Source organism: Physella acuta, unplaced genomic scaffold, assembly GCF_028476545.2.
Source record: "Physella acuta isolate Inbredline_101_S28 unplaced genomic scaffold, ASM2847654v3 ptg000396l, whole genome shotgun sequence".
Taxonomy (NCBI): domain Eukaryota; kingdom Metazoa; phylum Mollusca; class Gastropoda; family Physidae; genus Physella; species Physella acuta.
Window position 1 is genome coordinate 300,199 of NW_026731915.1, and position 18,092 is coordinate 318,290.

At 40.5% G+C, this 18,092-nt stretch overlaps 2 protein-coding genes across 2 annotated transcripts; one reads left to right on the forward strand and one right to left on the reverse strand.

Moving 5' to 3' along the window:
* Positions 1 to 312: 312 nt before the first annotated feature.
* On the forward strand, positions 313 to 16,550 carry LOC131942227 (myogenesis-regulating glycosidase). Its single transcript, XM_059301972.1, has 3 exons — positions 313 to 359; positions 13,286 to 15,221; positions 16,096 to 16,550. The coding sequence occupies exons 2-3, from the start codon at positions 13,286 to 13,288 to the stop codon at positions 16,374 to 16,376; spliced, it is 2,217 nt and encodes a 738-aa protein (XP_059157955.1). The 5' UTR covers positions 313 to 359; the 3' UTR covers positions 16,377 to 16,550.
* On the reverse strand, positions 3,526 to 12,791 carry LOC131942223 (uncharacterized). Its single transcript, XM_059301964.1, has 7 exons — positions 12,337 to 12,791; positions 11,060 to 11,136; positions 10,318 to 10,509; positions 9,464 to 9,606; positions 5,928 to 8,851; positions 4,868 to 4,994; positions 3,526 to 3,541 (listed from the first exon to the last, which is right to left on the reverse strand). The coding sequence occupies exons 1-7, from the start codon at positions 12,560 to 12,562 to the stop codon at positions 3,526 to 3,528; spliced, it is 3,705 nt and encodes a 1,234-aa protein (XP_059157947.1). The 5' UTR covers positions 12,563 to 12,791.
* Positions 16,551 to 18,092: the final 1,542 nt, after the last annotated feature.

Sequence of the window (18,092 nt, forward strand, 5' to 3'; positions counted from 1 at the left end):
TTAGGCATTCAACTAGAAGTATTTAATCGACTGCAATATTTACTTTCAATGACTGATTTAAAACCAGATGTATATAATATATATATATATATATATATATATATATATATATATATATATATATATATATATATATATATATATTGGAGCTATTCGAATATTTTATCGGTATTTAATTTATGGTTGGTAGATTTTGGTTTAAAACTAAATAGCCCTAAATAAGCCAATTTGGTCATTCTGTTGTCTGTGAGCAAAGGGTTCTGGGATTATTACTAGTAAATTTGAGGCTTTATGTAAGCCTACGTGGGAAACAGACCAAAGAAATATTAGGCTTCGAAAAAAATTAAGAGGCAGTTGAGGTGGTGTCTTTTTGTTTCTTCTTTTTTTTTCAAAGCAAAATAGTAATAGTAAGATAGATAGTAAGCCTCTAAATGGTAATTTCATTGGTAGGTCCGTGGGTGTCGCTAATAATTTACGTTTCACACTCATAGGGGTGGAGAGGCGGCTTGTTATGACGGGAAAGAGGGGAGGGGGTCAAAACGTGTAACGAAACACTTTTTGTTTAAAGCAATAGCAGAAATAACCGGATAGACTTTTTATGCTAATTATATCAATACATCGATTAACATACCAACGTTGCCCGAGCTCAGTAAATAGATTAGAAAGAAATCGTTGTTTTGAAAAAAAAAAAAAATAAGCAGCAATTTTGATGCGGGTAGTAGACGTCATTTTAGGGACGGGCAGAGGCGTAGCGAGGGGGGGGCGGGGGTGCGGTCCGCACTGGGTGACACCATTTAGGGGGGTGACACCAAGGCAAAAAATAGCAAAATATATAGAGAAAAATTTGAAGGGAGGGGGGTGCAAATCGAAAATTTGAAAGTTTGTCCCCGAGAAGGGTCGCTACGCATCTGGGGGGGGGGGGGGGGTGACACCATTAAGTGCCGCACCGGGTGACACCCGACCTCGCTACGCCACTGGGGACGGGGAGGGGGAGGTGTCTAGTTATGTGCGACAATGTGTGACAATGGGTAGTGCGTGGTCTTTAAAAGCGTTAAAAATAACCCGTGTGATAACTAAAAGTTCATTTAATTTTAAGTTGACCTACATAAAAGTTAGCATAGTTTAAAATTTAGATTAAATAAAACGACAGTTTTAAGTATTTGAAAGTTGTTTTGAAGTTGAATGCACATTACTATTGGTATTTGGCGGTCCATGGGCAGACGAAGTAGAACCATTTGTTTCCGTAACCTGCGCATATAAAGGGATAGAGTGGTCAGTTCTATGCCCCCTGCCTTTACTTTCCCTACCATAAGCCAAGTAGGCCTACCCATCAGAGATGGGTCGTCTCAGGGATGTTCAACGGGCCAGGAATCCGAATTTATATACTTTCACAATTCAATTTCCGGAAGGAGGGGGGGGGGGGGGTATATTTCTTTATAAAAAAATTTTTCCGTTTTTATCCATCCTCCCTCCACCAAAAAGATGCTTGGAAGAAACTCAAGTTACTACGAACGAAGCCTTGTTACCAAAATCCAAAACATCAAAATAAATGTGTTTTTTTTTTAACTTTTAATGACGAAACATGAAGTGAACACTAATATCAATGAGAATCACCACCCTCTCCAGCCTATTATGTTTACTGTTCCAACAATGTCACCGATACAGTGGGGTGTTCGCCCAACCACAACAAAGGTGTAACCTATCGCTTAAAGCAACAGCAAATCAAATCAACAAAGTTCTTCCGGTAACACTTGGAGTAGTAGACGTAGATGAAGGGCTGGATGGCCATGCGCGCGCACCAGAGGATCATGAAGATCATCTCAGTTTTGGTGATCATGACGGGAAAACCCCGGATGTCGTACACGATGTACAGTGTCGTGATAGGAAACCAACAGGTAAACTGTGAAGTTATACAACACCATATCTTTATTTAGTTGAACCTATCAGATCCATACATAAAAGTAACGGGGACACCACTCATACACAGAAAATAACCAGCCAATGACGACACCAGTCATGCACACACAGAAAATAACCGGCCAATGAAGACACCAATCATACACATACACAGAAAATAACCGGCCAATAACGACACCAATCATACACACACAGAAAATAACTGGCCAATGAAAACACATACGAAAATACATACTAGCACATCGATGACACATAACACAGACACATACGAACATACATCATACATACCAGCACACATATAAAACCAAACATCGGCACATAGACAGAGTTTACCTGGACGAAGAGAATGAAAAGAAAACAAAGTAGAATGCTCAACTCGGGATCTCGCGTCATCACAGTTTCAAAGTTGACCAGTTTACATTTCTTCCACATGTGAGTCAGGCACCGACGGGGGGTACACACCTTGTTTCTAGAGCTGATGGGGGGGGGGGGGGGTAACAGGGAAGCTTGTTAGTGGCTTGTCATGAGTGGGTAATGTCATGAGTGGGATAATATCATGAGTGGGATAATGTCATGAGTGGGATAATGCCATGAGTTGGATAATGTCATGAGTTGGATAATCTTATGAGTGGGATAATGTCATGAGTGGGATAATCTTATGAGTGGGATAATGTCATGAGTGGGATAATGTCATGAGTGGGATAAGGTAGTGAGTTGGATAATCTTATGAGTGGGATAATGTCATGAGTGGGATAATCTTATAAGTGGGATAATGTCATGAGTGGGATAATCTTATGAGTGGGATAATGTAATGAGTGGGATAATGTCATGAGTGGGATAATGTCATGAGTTGGATAATCTTATGAGTGGGATAATGTCATGAGTGGGATAATATCATGAGTGGGATAATGTCATGAGTGGGATAATGCCATGAGTTGGATAATGTCATGAGTGGGATAATCTTATGAGCGGGATAATGTCATGAGTGGGATAATCTTATGAGTGGGATAATGTCATGAGTGGGATAATGTCATGAGTGGGATAATGTCGTGAGTTGGATAATCTTATGAGTGGGATAATGTCATGAGTGGGATAATCTTATAAGTGGGATAATGTCATGAGTGGGATAATCTTATGAGTGGGATAATGTCATGAGTGGGATAATGTCATGAGTTGGATAATCTTATGAGTGGGATAATGTCATGAGTGGGATAATGTCATGAGTGGGATAATGTCATGAGTGGGATAATGTCATGAGTGGGATAATGTCATAAGTGGGATAATGTCATGAGTGGGATAATGTCATGAGTGGGATAATGTCATGAGTTGGATAATGTCATGAGTGGGATAATGTCATGAGTTGGATAATCTTATGAGTGGGATAATGTCATGAGTGGGATAATCTTATGAGTGGGATAATGTCATGAGTGGGATAATGTCATGAGTGGGATAATGTCATGAGTTGGATAATGTCATGAGTGGGATAATGTCATGAGTTGGATAATGTCATGAGTGGGATAATGTCATAAGTGGGATAATGTCATGAGTGGAATAATGTCATGAGTGGGATAATGTCATGAGTTGGATAATGTCATGAGTGGGATAATGTCATGAGTTGGATAATCTTATGAGTGGGATAATGTCATGAGTGGGATAATCTTATGAGTGGGATAATGTCATGAGTGGGATAATGTCATGAGTGGGATAATGTCATGAGTTGGATAATGTCATGAGTGGGATAATGTCATAAGTGGGATAATGTCATGAGTGGGATAATGTCATGAGTTGGATAATGTCATGAGTGGGATAATGTCATAAGTGGGATAATGTCATGAGTGGGATAATGTCATGAGTTGGATAATGTCATGAGTGGGATAATGTCATGAGTTGGATAATGTCATGAGTGGGATAATGCCATGAGTTGGATAATGTCATGTGTGGGATAATGCCATGAGTGGGATAATGCCATGAGTGGGATAATGTAATGAGTGGGATTTATCGGACTCGAAATGTGGTCAGCCTTGTAATCTGGCACAGTAAGGTAGGATATAGTGTTTCTTTCAGACATTTCTCCTAAGGAAAGGGGGGGGGGGGGGGCTTTGAAGATTTCTCAATGGGGGAGAGGCAGTGATACCACCCCCCACTAATCCCAGAGAGGTGCATGAAAGAAACACTGTTAGGATTCTTACATCTAGGCTGCGGATGTTAAAATAAAATTAAACTGGAGGTGTGTGTATGTGCTTGTTTGTAGGGGAAGGGTAGCAGCTTTAGCCCTTTATGAGCACAAAAAAAAGACGATCGCAATGGTATGTTTTTGACCAATATTAGTTGGTTTCAAATAAGATAGCCATGTCTACGCTACTGAATGACTCTTAACAAAATAGCTTATAGATCTATAAACTTTAAACGTTGGTGCCGACATAATTTACTATCAACTCGTTTAGTAAAGGACGTAAACTGGACCAGTAGCGTAGCGAGGGGGGGGGGGGGGGGCGGGGGGACATATGTCCCCGGGCGCCGACCTTAGGGGGCGCCAAAATGGGTTGGAAAAAGAAATTGAAAGTTTGAGTGCGTTGGAAATCGAAAGTTTGAGGGGGGGGGGGGGGTGGAAATGGAAATCTCGAGGGGGAGGGGGTGCAAATCGAAAGTTTGAGGGCGTTGGAAATCGAAAGTTTGAGGGGGGGGGGGGTGGAAATGGAAATCTCGAGGGGGGGTGCAAATCGAAAAGTTTGTCCCCGGGCGCCGGGAAGGGTCGCTACGCCACTGAACTGGACATACTTGTAAAACGTGTTATCACATAATTTACTGTAAATCCCTTTAGTACAGGATGTATATTATACGAGTAAAACGTGTGAACACAAAATTTACTATAATGTAAATTTTACAGTATAGCGAATTCTTAGAAAATGTACTATAAATCCCTTTAATAAAGGTTGTAAACTTCACATACGCGTAAAACGTATCATCGATGTCCGTGATGAAAAACGCCGATGATTGGTTGTTATTTTTAGGGCGTCCAACCGCTGACTTGCCCCCTCCGTCCAGCAGGTTATTTGCCGTACGGTTCGTATGTACTCCTGCAGAAGAAACAAAATCTTGTCCTCACAAATACTCGTAATGTTGACATATTGAAAACCAAGTTGACTTTAGTGACAAGATAAAATTAATTAGTGGTTGGCCTAATAGAGGGGTGCATACTGTATGGTCAGCACTATGTCCGGCCGCCTTACAGTACCACTACTAGAACGTCGTGCGGGTGCCGATCCGGGAACCAAACTCGATCGTCTGCTCTACTCGATCGTCTGCTCTACTCGATCGTCTGCTCTACTCGATCGTCTGCTCTACTCGATCGGCTGCTCTACTCGATCGGCTGCTCTACTCGATCGTCTGCTCTACTCGATCGTCTGCTCTACTCGATCGTCTGCTCTACTCGATCGTCTGCTCTACTCGATCGTCTGCTCTACTCGATCGTCTGCTCTGCTCGATCGTCTGCTCTACTCGATCGTCTGCCCTACTCGATCGTCTGCTCTACTTGATCGTCTGCTCTACTCGATCGTCTGCTCTACTCGATTGTCTGCTCTACTAGATCGTCTGCTCTACTCGATCGTCTGCTCTACTCGATCGTCTGCTCTACTCGATCGTCTGCTCTACTCGATCGTCTGCTCTATTGGTTAACCTCGCCGTACACTGTCTCGATGATGGTATAAATAAGACCCAGACTTTTTGTTTTGCTAAGTCATAAGAAAATGTCCAACCGTCTCTAAAAAACAAGACTTTGTTTTGCTAAGTCATAAGACAACTGGCACTAAAGAACTAGACTTTGTTTTGCTAAGTTGAAAGAAAATGTCCAACCGTCTCCAATAAAAACAAGACTTTTTGTTTAGCTAAGTTGAAAGAAAATGTCCAACCGTCTCCAAAAAACAAGACTTTGTTTAGCTAAGTCGTAAGAAAATGTCCAACCGTCTCCAAAAAACAAGAGTTCTGCTACAGCAGATGCCCACCGTACTTACCCTGATCACTGTCACACATCAGCATCTGGTCTATGAGAAAGACATCCTCGGTCGGGATCCTCCACGTCACTTCCTTCGTGTCATCGACCCCCTTCTCCTTACAATGCGGACACACTTTACATTCCTCTGTGTTGATCATATCCTCACTCAGCGATAAGCGACCAGCTATAACCTCCCCATACAAGCCTAGCTCAGCCAGATAGGCCCGTCTTCCCATACTTAACTTCTCTAGAATCTCTTTCTGGGTCCTAGTCGGTTTTGCCTGCATGTTTACCAGCGACTGTGCTGAGGCTCCTTTATAATCTCCAGAAATCATGGCCTGCTCTGAGTGTTCCACACGGTCTTCTTGGGCGTCCGGAGAGGTTATTTCCTTTATAGTGCCATCACTCGAGACCTCAAACATGAGGGGAAGCTGCAGGTCCCTATCGAAGAAGAAGCTTTGGTCCCAGTCATCCCCTTCAAACGGTTGACATGGTGGTCTAGACTTAACGAACGCTGAGCGATCACCAGAGTGTTGTTGGGTGCCCAGATCAGGTTCTCCTTGCATCATCATACCTTCATGCCGAGAAAACTTATCATTTCCTTCATTTATAAACGTAGCGGATTCCCCAAGTATCGCATCGTCCGATGATTTCAACTGAAGACAAATTTCCGAGAGTTCGAGCGGCCGTTTGTTTTTGTCACCTTTTAATTCAAACTTGTCTAAGGTTTCCTGACAGGCTGACAATTCCATTGGTTGGTTCCTGTCATGCGCGTCGCCACACCTCTCGGGTACTGAACGCTGCTCATACGAGCCTCCATTAAACGATGCATGAATATCAATCTCAACATCCAAGCTTGGATTGGTTTCAAAACTCTCAGGCGCTTTGTGATCTTCAATGTTAGATTTTTCAAAACCTGTTGGATCAGTCTGGCAGCTGTGGTTGTCTGCAAGTCTTTTGACGTTGCGTGATGAAAATTTACGAGGATCTATGCTGTAGAACTCCATCCAAGAATCCACAGCTTGCTGAACCTCATCGCATCCACGTTTCAACCCTGTCTCGTCTGCCTTGCGTTTGAAAAAATGAATTCGATCATACTCTTTATGCTCTAACTGGCTCAAAGAAATCTGCTCCAAAACTTTGCTTTTCAGCAACGATGCTTCGCGATCAGCTACCAACTTGGAGAGGCTCCTGATTTCACTAGTCGACGCCATCGTCTCTACTCCACTCAACCCAACATCCAGAGCTAGACTATCAATCGTGTACTGCTTCGGTACATTCCGGACGTTGTAGAAAGTGATCCATTCCTTCGCGGCATCTGCTACCTCCTTGTTATGAATGGACTCTTCCACGCGGTGAGTCCCATTGAGAGGGGGTTTGTTTTGTTGCCTTTGTCTCCTGGGGTACCTGTCTGGCGTCAGGCTGCTGGGACCTGCGCTGTTGTTGGTGTCGACACCGCCTGTTTCACCTTCAACTGCCGAGGCTGGGTCACTGGTTTGGACACCAGGCGTCGTGTCTTGCAGAGTGATCTCTTCCCCCAGGTTGATGCTGCCGGGTGTTTGTTGAAGGCTTGTGTTGGGGCGACTCATACCCTCTGGCATTGCCGTGGAAGTAGACTCTGGAACGGTTTCTTCCAGAACTTCAGCCTCGCGAGCCTGCAGCACACCATAAACAAAAGCATGAGAAACATCTTTTAAAAATTCACCCACTTCTTCTCGCCGTATCGTGGTGCTCTCGAGATTAGTCCCAACTTTACCTGAAGCATCATCGTTCAGGATATTGATCTTCGGGTCACTCTCTCGGTGAATGCTCTCGATGCTTTCATTACTCTGCTCGTGTGTTGGGATGGACGCTATCAAAGAACACTGGGAGCTGTCGTCTGCTAGCGCGTTCGTTGAGGAGACCAGCGTGCTCTCTGGTGACGTTTTCAAGTTCCCCACCTGGCTCAGCTCGTCTTCGTTGGCATCCCCGATGGTGAACAGCTTCGTCTCATGCTGGTACTCCTTCACTCGCCCAGCGTGTGGCTCGGTCGTGTCTACATGCTCAGCGTCGATCAGCAAAGAATCTGTCGGGTCAGTCCTCTCGTCTTTCAACGACTCTTCAGATATGCTCATACAGGACTTGAGCGTGTACAAGGAATCGGTCCTTGGTTTGAAGCGCGGTAAAGGAATATCCGTGGGGTAATCTTCCGATATCGACGAGTTCAAAGGAGAGCATTCGCTTGGGATCACAGTATCTACATCCAATTCCAGACTTTTATTACTTTCGTCAAGTTCCGCGATGCGTACAGACTTACGGGACTCGCCTTTGCCACGCTCAAAAATCGATGACCTGCGCAGTTGATTTTTCCCCAAAGTTGATTCTGTTTCCGGTTTACTCCAGCTGTTTTCCAACGACCCATTGCCTGCAACTGTGTTTTCCTCGAGCTGATTCAAGTTTTGTATTTCTACTCCACACATCGGGTCAACAATCTTGGCGTGTGGAAAAAACTGAAGCTCTTCTTTGTTCCACAGCAAGAATTGCTTGAGTTCACTGCTGTCAAGTTTCTCGACTTTCTCCATCTCTTCTACGTGTCCGCTACACTTCTCGCTCCTGTTTCTCGGAATCGACTGATACGAATAAAACTTTAAAGATTTTGGTGAAGATTTTGAAATTCCGGACTGCACGGCATCTTCCGCATGCGTTGACGAGAGATCTGCAGTCTTGCACAAAGCCTGCGGCTCCAGGATCGGCACCACGCTTGGTGCCACGTTCCTGAGTTTCATGGCGTACGACTGAATGATGGGTTCCTCGTGTCTGAACAGGCTGATGGGGCTGCGAGGGATCAGGCTCTGGGATGAGAGTTTGCTGCCCAGTTCCCCACTGTGCGTGCTGGAGACGCGGCCGAACTCCGGTTCCATGTCAAACAGTCGAAAGATGTAGGGCCTTCTCATGCGGAGTTTTCTACAAACAAAATTTCGATATTTCATATCAGGAAAATGTGTACCATACAGAGTTTCTTCCAGGCATCTCTTCGGGGTCTACCACCCCCCCCCCGAACGAAAATGGAATTTATACAGAAAGTACATAGTTTTAACCGTGTCCACCCCTCCCCCCTCAGTAAATTTTACTCCGCCCCCCCCCCCCCCTCCCGGAGAAAAAAGTTTGAAAGAATCACTGGTACCATGTTAAGATTACAACAAACTAAATTTACTTTTCCTATTAAAAAACCCTACAAATTACTGTTTAAATTATTATCTACACACCTCTATACCTACAAAAGATATTTTTAAAACAACTACGACAAAGTTTATAAAATCCTTTTAAAAAATATTTTAACTGAAATTCAACATCTTTTTGATCGTCCTAAAAACTGCAAGTAATTCTGTTCCTAAAACGTGTCCAAAGAACTATTTGCACCTACCTGAACTATTTGTACCTACCTGAACTATTTGCACCCACCTGAACTATTTGCACCTACCTGAACTATTTGCACCTACCTGAACTATATGCACCCACCTGAACTATTTGCACCCACCTGAACTATTTGCACCCACCTGAACTATTTGCACCCACCTGAACTCATGCACTAGTCTCAGCATGGAGAAGAGCAGCCAGCAAAGAACTATCTCATACACGTACGCCAATTTGCTGATGATGAGCAAACGGTCAGGCAGGAAGCAATACCGGAACTCAGACTTTCTAAAAATAGTCATCATCTGGAGCAGAAAACACCAATATTAGTCCGTTCATTTCACAGAACTGTAGTTATATGAAACAGACCTACCGTGACTTCACTTTTTAATCAACATCTTTTGACTTTTTAAAAAACCCATCCACTAAACACGAGGCATATTAATATTGGTCAGGACAAAGCTGGTATTAACTCAGCCATTTAACACGAGCTATATTTACATTGGTCAGGACGAATATGGCCGAGCTATATTTACATTGGTCAGGGCGAATATGGACGAGGTATATTTACATTGGTCAGTCCAAAGATGGACGAGCTATATTTTCATTGGTCAGGGCGAAGATGGACGAGGTATATTTACATTGGTCAGGACGAATATGGACGAGCTATATTTACATTGGTCAGGACGAAGTTTGACGAGCTATATTTACATTGGTCAGGACGAATATGGACGAGGTATATTTACATTGGTCAGGACGAATATGGACGAGGTATATTTACATTGGTCAGGACGAATATGGACGAGCCATATTTACATTGGTCAGGACGAATATGGACGAGCCATATTTACATTGGTCAGGACGAATATGGACGAGCTATATTTACATTGGTCAGGACGAATATGGACGAGCCATATTTACATTGGTCAGGACGAATAAGGACGAGGTATATTTACATTGGTCAGGACGAGCCATATTTACACTGGTCAGGACGAATATGGACGAGCTATATTTACATTGGTCAGGACGAAGCTCGTGACGAAGCTGATGGCCCATGTGATGGCCAGCTTGAGCGCTTCGGCCTGGCACTGCTGTGACCTCTGGCCATACTTGAGTCTTCTCTGGATGGCCTCCCGTCTGTCGCTGCACATAAGGTGGCCAATTAGGAGCTGCTCGAGGGGGATGGCGTTGATGACCACTGCAAACATCTGCATCGGACAAGTGTTTAATTAGTGACGTCTTATTTAAGGGTTGTCTATGAATACTAAAAACATTTGATTTTGATTAATGTTTGTAAAATTGGCTTGTCATTTAAAAACACTGTGGTCTTGACTATCAATGTATGTGATCTGGATCGATGGGGCGTCGTGGCCTAGCGGTAGAGTGCTAGAATGCTTATCCAAAAGTCTCGAGTTCGAATCCGGGTACAAGTCAGTAGAACGTCCCTGAGTCCACCCAGTTCTAATGGGTACCCAACTCACGTTAGAGAAAGTAAAGGCGGTTGATCACACAATCCATTTAAATGCCGAGGTCACGGAATCATGTGAACTATGACCTTATCTTCATGGACTGTTAGGTTCAAAAAGGGAACTTAACTATTGTTCGCATTGTATATTTCATGTCACTACATATGCCGAGTTTACAGAAACAGGTGAACTTCTATCTTCACTTCATGGACCGTCAGGTTAGAAAACAACTTTACTATTGTTCAAAGTGCGTGTTTCACGTCAGTACTGAAATGTGTATAGCTATACTCACGTGACACAAAATACTTCCACCAATCAAAACGTTCACATTTGTAAACAGGATGAGTATTTCTAAGATGATAAACACGCCTGGGAAAATTCAATGCAATTAGTATAGATTTCAAATTTTTTTATATATATAAATAACGTCATATTTAACACTTCAAACTGTAACAAAGTGGTAATAAAGTGGGGTTTCTTTTTTTTTGCTTATGGTAATTTTTTTTAAAAGCAAAAGCCATAATGCAGTTAAGGAAAAATAGCCTACTGTTTTTTTATATATTTTTTTAATTAAAGTAATCGTATAATGCCTAGCATCAGTGGCGTAGCAAGGTCGGGTGTCACCCGGTGCAGCACCAAATGGTGTCACCCCCCAGAGGCGTAGAGACTCTTCCCGGGGACAAACTTTCAATTTTCGATTTGCACCCCCTTTCGAACTTTCGATTTGCACCTCCCCTCAAACGTTCGATTTGCACCCCCCCCCCTCAAATTTTTCTCTATATATTTTACCATTTTTTGCCTTGGTGTCACACCCCTAAATGGTGTCACCCGGTGCGGTGCGCACCCCCGCCCCCCCCCCTCGCTACGCCTCTGCCTAGGATTGCGAATTCTTTGCTCATGTGGATAGAGTGGCATCTCTGAAGTTTTGACTTAGGTCTAATCTTGTACAGAAAGTAGCAGGACTGTCGTATGGGAATAGTGTGTGTGTGTGTGTGTGTGTGTGTGTGTGTGTTTGTTTTTTTTTTGGGGGGGGGGGGGGGCATTAATTTGGATCAATATGTGTTTGGAAAGTTGTCAATCTGCACATACAAGTATAATAAGCTCTCATTTTTTAACCTGAAAAAGAAAACCCATTGTATTGTCAATATTATTCTTTGTCTTGCCCCCCTCCCTCAGTGGGAGTTGTCAATCTATACTTAAAATTGTAATTATCTCTAATTAGTTACTAACTGTAATGGACCGTTACTATGGTTTCGTCAGTATATTTTGTACAATTCTCGTCTTGGTGTCATCCCAACCCCCCACCTATTTTTTAAAATGGTGTCTCACGGTGTAGACCTGCACAGTGGCGTCACTAGGTGGGGTGTCACCCGGAATGGTAACTGGGGACGTCATCCCACCCTCCTCCAAAAATGTTGCATTTTGGTTCAGCGTCAACGGCCCCTCTCCCCTTAATATTTTGTTATTTTTAATTTCCCGGTGTCACCGCCTAAATTTTGGCACCCCGTGAGGATCGACCTCCCCCCCCCCCCCTCTACCGCTACTGGGCATACGAAATAAAATACTCACTGATTATTATATCGGCGACTGACAGATTCATAACAAACAAATTAAACATGACCTGAAGTCTACGATCTCGAAGGTAGGAGAACAGAACGAGGCTGTTGCCCGCAATACTGAGCAACACTATTGATAACATCACGTACACGGCAGTAAAATGCGGACCAATTTCTATTGTTACAATGGAATCGTTTTGTTTCCCGTCCGTATCGTTTTCATACATATTCTCATCCATTTTATAGCAAAACAATACCTATGGCTAATGATAATGTTATCTACACTGTTTCTTATTTGTAATTAGGCACCCTATTATCAAGCCAAATTTGTATAGCAATTGTTTCTCATTTATATTGGCAGCAATTCATGTTAAGCGAACATGCATTGAATGTTATTTTCAGCTAACATTTTAAATACCACATCTTAATTAAAATATGAACAGTTTATAAACACTCAATATGTCCAAATATGCGGATAACTAATGTAATAATAGTGCTGTATGGTGCACCATGGATTTAAGTTTCCCATTGATGCGCACATACGTAGCAACCCAATACAAGCGTTGCTAAACACTTTGTTATTTTCTGTTTTGTTTATTTTAACATTTTCAAGAAGATGGATTTCTACTTATAGTAAAAAAGCAGTTTCATTAATTTATAGATGGAGTTGTTTTTTTTTTTAATAATTAGGCCTGGTTCGTGAATTTATTTTGAAAAAAAATCTTTAGTATTGGGAAATTATATTTTTATATAGTTGATAACTTTAACTCCTGCAAAAGAAGATTAGTTAGCGGATCTCTTAATTTTCTGTGTAGCAGTAGTTATTAGTAAATTATGTCTGAATAAAAATACTAAAATGAACCACGCATAGAAATGAGAATATCAATACAAATCGTACACACTGGACACTAGAATAAAGTAATAAAAAACCTATCTAATGTTATTCTAACTGTTTTAATCAGATGACTAAAAATCTAGAAAATCTAGACCTAGAACCGCTCCTCGAAGGAAGTCCAAAACAAATGGCCATGCCAAAGCGCAAAATAACCAAAGTCCTGAAAATCGGGGCTATTGTTGCTGTCATTTCTATAATTTTGATTATTCTTGCTGCTCTGTCCCTCTCATCAAGAAAAAGTTCTTTACCAAATGCACCGAACATTGCATTGTCTTTACAAACAGGAAATGTTGCATTTGATGAATTCTCAAACAGTTTAGTTTTTTCTGATAGTGAATCAAGTGAACGTTACCTTACCATTTCCCTGCCTCACAAGCTCAAGAATTTTTCGCGGTCAAAAAAATTATGTAAAGATTTTTACTCTGATTTCAATTTTGAGCCAAAAGACAAAAGGACAGATGCAGGAGAGAGTATTATTGAAAATATTCCACAGCTCTGCTTAGCTTTTGAAGATGGCTTATATGCAGCAGTTTACCAGGATAATCTTGAAGGAGCTCATTGCCATAATGTTCACTGGGTATCAAGGAACTTGACCACAGAGGTTACCAACTGCGTCAACTTCGGAGTTGATAACTGGTATGGTGGAGGCAGTTTATCTGTTCAGCGATGGCCATTAAACAGAGTTGATGTGCATATGCAGCCATATATTACTCAGAAAATGTACCCATCAAATGAGAATGCTGATGTTTATTTTGATTCTTTTATTGAGCCCTATTTTATAAGCTCTAGTGGGACTGTCGTTATGGTTGATTCCTACTTACCGTTATTTGTTTCTATAAACCACAATGTGGATAAGAAATTGTGTTTCACTTCTGCTTATAAACCACCTTACTCTCGTCCAGTGCAAACTAAAGCTATCAGTAAAACTCTTCTTAGCTACCAAGTATGTAAAGACAGAACGGCTAAGACATTGCATTGGCATTTATTAGAAAACAAAGCTTTATCCCACTCTACAGTGTCACCACCAGTGGAGCTGTTTCATAAACCAGTATGGAGTACCAGAGGCTTAAATGTCAAGAGCATTAACCAGTCTATAGTGTTGTCACTTGTGGGAAATATAAAACAAAACAAGTTACCTTACAGTCAACTTTTCATTGATGGCAACTATTCCAAATCTAGGGGCAATTTCTATTTTAATGACAACCGTTTTCCACATTCACAGCAAATTATTATGGAGCTGGAACATGAGCTCAACCCGTCGTTTGAAAATTTTCATGTTGGCACTGAAGTTTTTCCTTACATTCCGACAACTCCAGAATTGGAAAAGTTTTCAAAGAAAAATAAACTGTATTCATATTTAGATAGAAATACATCTTATCTAGATGTAGAAAATAAAGAGGCTGTAGCCTGGTATACTTCTCATTTGAAAGATATTTCAAAAGAATTGACAATCACAGGCTTTAGATTTTCAGGTGGGCAAGGTATAGACACCAACTTATGGAGAAATATGGAAGACACTGACACACAACAGCCCTTACAAAATATACATCCCAATTTGTATACTCAACGTTACGCTGAAATAGCCAGTGACTTTGGTGACCGCTGCTTCCTAGGTAGTGGCTACAAAAGCCAGGAAGAAACAAGAGTAGCAGATGCTGGGCCTATGCTGGCATCCTGGGATCATGGCAAGGGTATAAAAAGTTTAATCCCCACTGTCCTGACCTACGGCCTCATGGGATACCCCTTTGTAAACTTAGGCCCTGTGGGGGGTGTCACCATCAACAGTGAGCAGTCCTCAACAAATGACTTTGCACCTCCAGAGAAAGAGCTTTTCATTCGGTGGCTTCAGCTTGCTATTTTTCTGCCTGTGGTTGAGTTTTCCACAGGGCCTTGGGTCTATGGCGAGGAGGTTGTGAATTATACAAGGAAACTTTTGGAATACAGGCGTAAGGTGTTGTGGCCTAAATATATGTCTAGTGCTGTACAAGAAGCGGTGCAAGTTGGTAAGCAAAAACTGTGATTAATAGTTCTCATTTCATATTATTTTAATTTTATTTTGCTTGATTAAAAGTAAATTTCCCTTACAAACCTGACAGTCTATGGGGCACGTGAAGTAGAGTTAACTTGTTTCTGTGACCTCGGCATATGAAGAGATAGTGTGGTCAGCACTATGCCCAGCCGCCTTTACTTTCCCTAACGTGAGTTAGGTACCCATCAGAGTTGGGTGGACTCAGGGACGGTCTACTGACTTGAACCCGGATTTGAACTCGAGACTTACGGGTTAGCAGTCCAGCTCTCTATTGCTAGACCACTCCGTCCTGCTTGCTTACTGGGAACTTAATGACAAAATTTGTTGTTTTTTTCCATTATTCACTATTGTTATTATTAGATTTGCTATTTTTATTCCATTATTCACCATTCTTATTATTAGGTTTACTAATTATTCATCTCTTAGGTTGTTTTTGTTTTATTTTTAAAAATGAAAATTATTTTTAAAAATGTTACTGCACACGAGGTCATAAAAAGTAATTGCTGCAAAACATTTAAAAATGTAATTCATCATCCTCTTTTCCCATTTGTGCCCAAGACACATGGAGCAGATGAAATAGAGTTTTGGCATACATGGATATAATGTGGTCAGCACTATGCCCAGTCTAGTTAGTTTCCCTAATGCGTGTTAGGTACCCATCAGAGCTGGGTGGACTCAAGGAAGTCCTACAGACTTAAGCCCAGGATCCGAACTCGAGACTTTCAGGTTACCATTATACCACACTGTCTCTAAAATGTAACTATTACAGCTTTACAGTTTTTTAATATACTTAATTACATTCACTAATGACAACATGTAAGCTTATAATAAAAACTTTTTCCCCCTAGGTACACCAATATTACGACCTCTCTGGTTTATTTCTCCATGGGATGAAACTGCGCAGTTCATAGACTGTGAGTTTTTTGTCAGCAACATGCTTTTAGTGGCACCTGTTTTGAATCCAGAAGCTCGAAAAAGAGATGTGTATTTACCAAAAGGGCCTCATTGGAAAGATGAACTTAGGGGCACCTATCATGAAGGTGGTCAGTGGTTAAGAGGCTATGATGTTGGTTTGTATGAAATAGCTACATTCACACCAGGCAGGCCACCAAAAACGGAAGTTTTATAGCAGTTACTTTGATCATACTATAGATAAGTTTTAAAATCTAAAACTGAGTTAGTGGTTTATATTAAGGTAAAACTGTGACTGCAATAAAACTCATCTTTATACAAAAAATATAATATATATATTTTTTTGAAAACCCTAGTTACATTTTATTGTATGGGTTATCTTTATTTGTGTGAACAAACTTTTTCAGAATGAATAATGAAAATCTTGTTTTTTAGCAATTTTATTGGGATGAACAAGGTTTAAACACATGTTTACTGTTTTAATTTTAATGCTTCCAAGTTTGATATTCTAGCTCATGAGCTACTGTGTAATTATATTTTATGCATAATTTTGGAATTTCTTATAAAAAGTTGATTTTGTAAAATTTAAACATTCCAATGGTTTAAGCCTATTTGTTTTTTAGATTTTTGTACATTGGTTCTTAACACAGTTTTTTTAAAAGCTTCCATTCATATATCTCATTGAACTGAATATAGCTTTAAATTTTGTTATTATTATGCACACTTGATGTTACTTAGGTAAAAATTTTCTTCACAAGATAAAATTAGAGTGTGTGTAATTGTAATATATCATACCATGTTTGCATTTTTTTGTAATTTAAAAATTAAAAGTGGAAATTCAAATAGAAATTGTACTTACTAAAGATGATAACTCGAACTATCTTCTTTTTAATGAATTGTTTCCCTTTTGCCCAAATAAAATATAGGCCCTATGTGAATATATCCCTGTTGGTGTATGTTGCAAATGTTTTCTCCACTGATATATAGCCAGATGTGTATGGATGTGTATGGATGAAGCAATGTTTTAAACTAAATCACTGCATTTTCTACCATACATTTTCTTTCGCTCAGAAATGTTATAACTTTCCTAACTATCAAAGCCTCAACTCAAGTTTGTTAAATGGTACTGTGTTGTGATTAAACATATCTAAGGTTTTTAATCACTTTATTTTCTTATGGTACTTATAATTTTCATTGTTAGAATAATTTAACAAATTTTCTATTACATCTATTTTATAAAATTAAATTTTCAGTTAATTTTAATATACATTTATATATTTGATTGTAACTACACTGCCTATTCAAAGTACAAGTCATTAGTCTTCAGTATATTTTATGATAAAATAAGACAAGTATACTAATATCATTACAAAGGATTACCACAACTGATCCCATGTCTATTTGTGTACTTCAATATTTGTTACAACTCGTGTCTAGACTACTTGATACAAATCTTTAATAAACTGTAATTTAAATAATATCTGTTTTGCTAAATTATTTTAACATTGTATGGTGTGAAAAAGACTTGTAAAGTAATTCCAAGCTGATTTTAATAGTTTCCCAACTGTGTAATGCTGTTTTAAAATTTTATAAGTTTTATTTAAATACGTTAAAAAATTAATATTGTAGGCTAGTTTGGTGGGATGATGATTAATATGGCCAGGTGGAGTAGGACTTTGTTCACCTTGAAAAATTAATATTGTAGACTAGTTTGGTGGGATGATGATTAATATGGCCAGGTGGAGTAGGACTTTGTTCACTGTAATGTGAGGCTTTATTTGGGTCTCTGGGACTGTCATCACATACGTATCTCACCACTGTCATCATAATATACCTGACCACTGACACGTCATACACACCAGGCCAATAACATCTGTACACCACCACTACTGTCAAGTCCCCCACATTCATAACCAAGTTTTTATTTTGTAAT

What these genes read in the sequence shown, in the direction of transcription:
- LOC131942223 (XM_059301964.1), bottom strand. Translation starts at nt 12,562, where the DNA reads ATGGATGAGAATATGTATGAAAACGATACGGACGGGAAACAAAACGAT. An exon ending in GTGGAAGTATTTTGTGTCAC is followed by an intron (nt 10,510 to 11,059) that starts GTGAGTATAGCT and finishes TGTCCGATGCAG; the next exon opens with ATGTTTGCAGTGGTCATCAA. An exon ending in AGACTAGTGCATGAGTTCAG is followed by an intron (nt 8,852 to 9,463) that starts GTGGGTGCAAAT and finishes TTTTGTTTGTAG; the next exon opens with AAAACTCCGCATGAGAAGGC.
- LOC131942227 (XM_059301972.1), top strand. Translation starts at nt 13,286, where the DNA reads ATGACTAAAAATCTAGAAAATCTAGACCTAGAACCGCTCCTCGAAGGA. An exon ending in ACAAGAAGCGGTGCAAGTTG is followed by an intron (nt 15,222 to 16,095) that starts GTAAGCAAAAAC and finishes TTTTCCCCCTAG; the next exon opens with GTACACCAATATTACGACCT.